Source organism: Sparus aurata, unplaced genomic scaffold (genome assembly GCF_900880675.1).
Source record: "Sparus aurata unplaced genomic scaffold, fSpaAur1.1, whole genome shotgun sequence".
NCBI lineage: Eukaryota > Metazoa > Chordata > Actinopteri > Spariformes > Sparidae > Sparus > Sparus aurata.
Genome location: NW_022045199.1, coordinates 29,255 through 37,242, shown reverse-complemented (window position 1 = coordinate 37,242; position 7,988 = coordinate 29,255). Strand labels below are relative to the sequence as shown.

At 41.1% G+C, this 7,988-nt stretch overlaps 1 protein-coding gene across 1 annotated transcript; it reads right to left on the bottom strand.

The window, feature by feature from the left end:
- Positions 1-5,208: 5,208 nt before the first annotated feature.
- LOC115578189 (nuclear factor 7, brain-like) lies at positions 5,209-7,631 on the bottom strand. Its single transcript, XM_030411063.1, has 2 exons — positions 7,495-7,631; positions 5,209-7,387 (listed from the first exon to the last, which is right to left on the bottom strand). The coding sequence occupies exon 2, from the start codon at positions 7,368-7,370 to the stop codon at positions 5,991-5,993; it is 1,380 nt and encodes a 459-aa protein (XP_030266923.1). The 5' UTR covers positions 7,371-7,387; positions 7,495-7,631; the 3' UTR covers positions 5,209-5,990.
- Between the last annotated feature and the right edge of the window lie 357 nt (positions 7,632-7,988).

Genomic DNA, 7,988 nt, shown 5'->3' with positions numbered 1-7,988 from the left:
AACTGCTGCACCTTTTATATAATGTCTGAATTGCAGATTTAAAATAAGAGCCAAAACCAAAAAAGTCCAAGGTGTTAAACAAGAAAGAATGTTCTATGGTATCAAAGGCTTTATAGTAATCTATGAATAGTATAAGGCTGTTGTCATCAATAACTTCATGGTCAATTAAATCCAGAATTAGACCAACATTATTACTTATATGTCTACCACTCATAAATCCAGACTGGCAGTCATCAATAATTGTTTGAAGACAAAAATAAGTGATAATAACTTAACATCATTATTAATTAAAGTAATTGGCCTCCAATTTTCAATACACACTGGGTCTTTCCCAGGTTTGGGGATTAATGTTATGAGGCCTTGAGACACAGATGGCGGTAATCTTCCCAGAGACAAAGCTTCCTTATAAACATTAAACAAAAATTCTGAAATATCTTCTTTGAAGATTTTATAAAACTCACTAGTTAAACCGTCGTTCCCAGGGGACTTATTATCCTTTAACTTAGAAATACATAGACTGATCTCTTCTTGAGTAATATCCTGATCACACACACTTTCCTGTTCTTCATCTATTCGTTTTACATCCCCATCTATAGAACTGAACACTGAGAACGAGTCACACAAAAATCAACTTTTTTCTCGTACAGATTTTCATGAAAATTCTTAACAAATTTAGATATTTCCTGGCGTTATCTGTAATCTGGCCATTGATATCTAATTTAATTATTGAGGAGGTTCCTGCATTTCTTTTTTCCAAATTGAACAAATATTTTGTGTTCTTTTCACCTTCCTCCATCCATTTTCTTCTAGATCTCACAAAGGCCCCCCTTGCTTTATCTTCATAGATCTGATCTAGTTGTAATTGTAATGTAATCAACTCTTCTCTATCTTGTTGATTTGTATCTGGATTTTCATATATCATAATGATCTTTTCTGTTATATTATCCTCCATTATCCGCTTGTCTTTTGCCATTTCTTTCCCTCTATGGGTTGCTAGTCTTTGATACTTCAAAAATTCCCACTGCGCTCCAAAGGAGTTCAGTGCTTTAGCCTTTCTCCAGTTTTCATTAATAGTTAACTTTGCCATGCTTAGAAATTGTTTATCTTCTAAGAATGTTATTTAATTTCCAATAACCTGTTCTAATCCTTTTATCCTGATCATTTATGTTATTAAGATTAACTGAGATGTATATCAATTTATGGTCTGTAAGTAGAGAGGGTTCAATATAAACATCCATAACTTCTTTCTCCATAACTGTGGAAATCAACCAAAAATCTATTCTTGACTGTTTGCTCAAGTCTTTTGTTTGCCATGTAAACTGACACTTGTCAGGATTTCTATACCTCCATATATCAAAACAATTTAAATTAGAGCACAGTTTATCAATTTCTGCAGTTTTATCAACTCTCCCCGGACGTGGCGGCCGACAGTCCAAAAGTGGATCTTTAATGGAGTTCCAATCTCCTCCCAGGATTAGTTTCGCACTGGGGAACAGCCTTAGAAATGAACAGATTTCTTCTTCCACTTCTTCAAATAAGGCTCAGTTTCTGGAGCTGTTATTTGTACCATAAATATTACTCAATACAAAAATGGTGTCCATAAATTTCACAGCCAGAACAATCCACCTTCCAAACACATGAATTTTATTCTTCAAAACTTTACCTTTAAACTTCCTTTTTAGAATGGCTACACCTGCTGAATTGTTTCTGCCATAAGACATCCAGATGTCCTCTCCCCACTGCTGCTTCCAAAATTCATAATCAGTCACTAAAGCACGGGTCTCTTGTAACAAATAAAAATCAGCTTTACATTTTTTACAGAAAAGAAAGACAGCTTTCCTCTTCAAATTGTCTCGGATACCCCTAACATTCAATGAGCACAGTGATAGGGACAGTGTCGCTCACACACACACACACACACAAACACACACACACACACACACACACACTTCGAGAGAGAATAAAGAAAAATAATATATATATTTTTTTTACCACCTACTTTAACAGCCTACTTTAATGTTGATAATTTATGACAAGTCTTCTCTTACTTGCTGTCATCCATCATATCGCAGTTCCTTCCCATCGATTATGGCTTTTGCCCCCCTGAAGAAAGCCTTCTTTCCCTCCTTGCCTGCTGTCTCAATGTGGGGCCACAGTTTGTTTCTAGTCTCTTTGTCCCTCGATGTCAAGTCCTATCCGAAAAGGGATTTTCCTGGATGTGAGATAATCCGCGTTCTTGGCGCTTTTCCAAACCATCTCTCTGGTTGCCCTAGAAGTAAAACGTGTGATGACTGGTCGTACTTTATCTTCAGTTCTTCTTCCCACCCTGTGGCTGACGTCTATGTGGAGATGAAGAAGATTCCCGAGCTCTGGAGCAATCGCCCGGCAGATGTGCATCACCCGCTGCTTGACGTCTTCTCCCTCCTGCTCTGGAAGTCCGTAGAGTCTTAAGTTCCAGCGCCTGTGGTAACGTTCAGCATCGTTCACCTTGTCCTCCAGCTCAGAGATCCTCTTGTCATGGTCAGTAGTTACCTTCTTCACAGTGGTTACATCTCTTTTCATATCCTGAATTTCTTTGAAGAGGAACTCTGCGTTTTCCTTCAATGCGTCGATACTTGCTGCGTTGTGTTGAATCAACTTCTCCAGGCCTTCTGCTTTCTTTTCCAGACCATCAGCTCTCTTGTTTATATTTTTTCTTTCCAGCAGCTCTATGATAGTATCCTGTACCTCAGCCAGAGTTGGTTCGGATCTCACTTTCTTCGCTTCGGGAGTGTTCGGCATGGAGTCAGGTAACGGCACACATTCCGGGCTTTGAGGGCGTGCATAGGAATGTAAATCCATATGACTGACTTCCATCTCTGCCTCAACCGTAAGAGTATTATTACTTAGTTTAGTGAAGAGGTTTCTGTCCACCTTGGCTGTGCGAAATCTTCCTCTATCTTTTACTCTTCTCCCAGCCATGGTGGCGTTCTGTCGGCATCCCAGGTGTTGTCACTTCTCAGGTTAATTAACGCTGGCAGAGATTTTCTTCCCTTTTTTTTTTCAGAGTCTTGCCAACGTTAAAAATGGAGGTTATCTGTCTCCAACTCTCAGCTTAAATCTTAGTGTTGCTTAGAGATGCAATTTATAGTTGGTATAACCAATGAATCCAACTTTAGGTGTTAAAAAAAAAAAAAGACGGAGCTCTCTTATTTGCATGTTTCCATGTCCTGCAGAGGCCTTATGGATATGGAAATTCATCGAAACACACATCATATACGTCAGCGTAGATGAGAGCCAATTAGGGCAAAGTCCTGACGTCATGAAGGTGGGTCGAGGATCGCGCAGTACCTGGAGAGCAACTGCGCGAATGCTCTGCAGCAGCCTCGCTCCCGCGATAACTGAAGGTCATGTGACATCAGATTGCGGAGCAGAAACCATCCAGGTCATCGTGGACACATTTTACCCAGCATGCATCACGATTTATGCAGCGCTGCTTGATCTTGAACTCGCCTTAAGATATTCTTCCTCCTGCGCAGAAAGGGGTTGTGGGTAAAAGTGTATAATGTGCTATTTTATGGAAATCTTACACAGAAATTAGCTAAATAAATGTAATAAATACATTTAATATGAATATATATCTTGTACAAACACAGTGATGAAATATCTAGTGTTTGTCTTTAGATGGAGGGTTACTAAACAGAGAAGCTGTTGATTTAAATGTGTTGTATTGTTCTCCTGTGACGGTCACTCACTTCACAGGTAGCAACAGGCGCATTGTACAGTGAGTATTTTATTTGCCTCTGATCTATGGTGGTTTCAAGTTGATCAAAACAGAAACGTCTTCCTGAATTAGCTCCCCAACATCCTAAAACTGGAAGGAATCGAGGCTTTTATACGGAGGTCAAAGATAAAACTAACTTTATCGGGGTCGCTGTTCACACTGATTAAATTCACGGCATGTTAGCCACAATTACCAACTCTTAACAACATTGAAGAACAAAACACTTCATGTTTAAAGTCATGGCGGACTGTAGCCTGATACCTAAATAAACACAAAGGATGAAACAAATTACCTGAATGTGGTTTTAGCGCCGATTCTTGAAGCAGGTCGCTGTTGATGTTGTTTACTCTGCAGGGCACCGGAACGTTTGAACAACATGGCGTCCGGCGCGGAAACACCTCTAAACTACGGCGTCCTGCAGAGGACAAAGAGCTCCCAGGAACAGCACCAGGCTGCCAATTTTCATAGCGGCCGCACTGTGTAATTACACCGTCCCATGATGCACTGCGGCCCAAAATAACGTTTCACATAAGCTAACATTGTGAAAGAAACGTCTGTTAAACCGTGGATAAGAGTTTTCGAGCGTCACAAGTTCTGAGACATGACTCGATTCACTGTCGGAATCTTAACATGTCTTCCATTTGAAGAGTGAAAGTCTTATTTTATCTTTTATTCTAATTGTTCGAGAGCTAGACCGTGAGTAGCAGGCTCAGTCGGCGGGAGACTTGAACTTTTTTGGCTTCAGAACCATCGACCTATAATTAGAGAATACAGCCTTTGAGGCGGAGCGCCATTCATTCCGATGAAAGTTGTTCAATGTCGCACGTAGGTATTTTTTTTTTGTTTTTTCCTATGGCGCACATAGGTAGAAACACTCGACTTTCGGCGGTGGCTCTTCCGCAGTGCGACCCACAGAGCATGCGCACTGAAGGCTTCCGTCGACAGAGCCGTCGACCGGCTCACTTCCGGTTTAGCGACCGGCTAACTAGAGTGAAGATGACATAATTTCATCGTGCGGCTCTCCTGGACCTTCCAAATGTTATTGGACCGAATTGTTTAAATTCTGACAGTGAATCGAGTCATGTCTCGGATGTTGTGACGCCCGAAAACACGCATCCACCGTTTTACAGCTCCTTCTTTCACAATGTTAGCTTATGGGAAAGTCTTTTTGAGCCGCAGTGCATCATGGGATGATGCAATTACAGTCTGGCCAATAAAAGAACTGGCTTCAGAGTCTGTAACTGATTCTCCTCCTCCATAATAATAATAATAATAATAATAATAATAATAATAATAATGTTCCCAGATTGTTACATCTTTTCCCAAACATCACGTCTTGATACGTGTTCCTACATGTCAGCCTGTGTTTCTGTCCATTCTCTTCTGCTGCGTTGTCAGTACAAAGAATCACACTGTAAATTATGAAGAATGACACGATGCATTTCCAGACTTTAAGAAACTTTATTCCACTCTTTCCAGAAATACAAGATCAACTTAAGTCTGATATAGATGGACCAAACAAGATGAAACATGACAACCATGAAGAGACAATATGTTATTATGTTGATGAAAAACACGATATGAAATCACCACCATTATCATGTTTTGATTCTAATGTCTGCAAACTATAATCTAGACTTTAAAATAAAGTGTCTTGGCTCTTGGCCACTCAAGTCATTCATAAATTGTTGATTGTTTTCTTCCTTTTAATCCATCACCAGCCGAAGGTAATAAAAATCTGAGTACACAGCTGGTTTGCAGAATGCAGCTTAGAGAAACTATATAACTGAGCAGGCTTGTTGGCCAACAGTTAAAGGAGAGAAAGTCACTGACAGCAGTTTGCTAAAATGGGAACTGCATATAATTTGTAACCACGGGGAGTTAAAACCAACTATCTGTTGAACAGGTGATAATTTCATGCTGATGTTTTTATAATGATTGACATCTTTGTGTACAGATAGATAACTTTAATAATCCCTGAGAGGAAATTATGTATAATTGTTGTATATTTAATTCAAATGTCCTGATTATGTTAATGAAATAAAATAAGAGATCCGTCGTAAATTTACATGTTGATGTTTGGTCATATTTGAAAGAAACAAACAAAAAATGAAATCAAAACAAACAGCGGAAATTAAAACAAAGATGTGTTTAGAAAGATGACAGCAGGAGCAGCATGTGCAACCTCACAGGTAAAATTCAGTGAACACAAAAGTCATCTTTATCTCTACCTGCTCTGTTCCACTGTCACACACACCTTCAGTGGTAATATCTTCAGGTTATACCAGCTGTAAATGTGTGGAAACATCTTCTCAGTGAAAGTGTGTGTGAAGGTGTGTATGTGTGTGTCAGTGTCAGGATCAGAGAACGACAGCTTTCCTCTGTTCCAGTCCAGATTCACTCTGATCCTCTGGAGCTTCTTCTCAACTATGAGAACAGTGGATGGAGTTGATGGTGAGTGTGCTGTGTATTTACCATTCAGTGACTGAATGCGCCAGAATTTAGACAATATGTTACCCTTCCTCTGGTCAGACTCTGCACACACACCCAGTAACCAGAAGGTATTGTCTCGAACCTCGACATCCCAGCTGTGAGTCCCTGAGTTAAAGCCCTCAGAGCCCAGGACAGAATAGAGGTTAACAAACCTCTCTGGATTATCAGGAAGCTTCTGTTTCTCTCCTCGTCTCACACTGCTCAGATCTTCAGACAGGATGAGTTTCAGTCCAGCAGTGTTTGGGTCCAGAACCACAGGAGTGTAGGAGACCATGTCCTTCATCTTGTTCCAGATGTTGAAGCTCAGGTTGCCCAGGTGTTTGGCCTGGTCTATCAGAGCTCCTGAGGGCAGCTGTGGATCCTCCAGCAGGGGGCGCTGCTGGACTCTTTCCACTGCAGCCTTGTAGTTGTGCAGGAATAAGACGTCTTCAGCTCTCAGCTCCTCCTCTGTGGCTCTGACTGTGTGTGAAAGAGCTGCTATCTCTCTGCTCAGAGCCTCCATCTTCTCCTTCATCATCTGACTCTTCTGCTCCTCTTCCTCCCTCAGTGCAGCCATCCTGGCCTCCTCTTCCTCTTCTAGAAACTGCTGCAGCTTCTTAAACTGATCCTTAATCTGCCTCTCTGTGTGTCGGGCCTGGACCTTCATGTGTTCTGCTGTCTGATCAAACTTCACTTTAACTTCTTCAAAAACCTTTAACTTCTTCTTTAAAGGCTCCAGAGTTTCTTCAAGTTTCTTCTTGTGTTGTTGTGCAGCTTCATTGATGGGTCTGATTGTGTGGTTGGTGTGTTGTTCTGAGTCTCTGCAGACGACACACACCGGCTGCTGATGGTCCAGACAGAAGAGTTTGAGTTTTTCAGAGTGCAGACTGCAGAAGTCCTCTGAAGCTCTCTGGACTCTGAAGGCTTCACACAGGTTCTTTAAAACCAGACTAACAGGTGGTTGTCTTGTTGAAGATACTGTCCTACAAACTGGACACTCCTGTGTTTGTTTCTGTCTCCAGCAGCTCTGCAGACAGTCTTTACAGAAGCTGTGGCTACAGGACAGAACAACAGGCTCTCTGAAGACGTCCTGACAGACCGGACAGCAGAGATCCTCCTCTGATCTGGAAGCCATTTAGTCTCTGAGTGAAGCTGAAAACACAGCAGACAGAAAGTCCAGTCAGTCACGTCTCTGCTCACTCCTCTAATAACAGCACTGAACTTTACTTTCACTTTGAGTTGTGTTCAGTCAAACTCACCTTCAGTGTGTGAGTGTCTGCAGGGTGAAGAAGTGCTGCTGAGTGTAGTTTTTCTCTCTTATAGCTGAACTCACTCAGAAGACGCTCTTCTTGTTGGACTTTGTTCTGATGGTGAAGTTGATCGTCTCTGTCTGTGTCTCTGTAATGAGGAAGAACAACAGACTGTTTCCTTTTGTTCACAGCGAGTGTGTTGAGGGGCGGAGCTCTGTCAGACATGGTCTGTCAGACGTCTTCTGTTAAAGGAGACCTGTGTAGTTTTAGAAGGAATTTCAAATCCAACCGTCCTTATTTACAATATTAATGAGGTATACAAACTCTGAAATATGTATTTTCTCCATAAGTGAACAAACAAGCTGTTCTCAGAGGAAGAAAAGGTCCCAGAACACTGTTTGAAGCTAGAAAGGTGGCAGGGTCCACCACATATAAACAAAGTAAAACAGTATGAAAACTGTGTTTTCCTTTAAGGTCAGTTTGTTTATTCAATGAAGATCTTT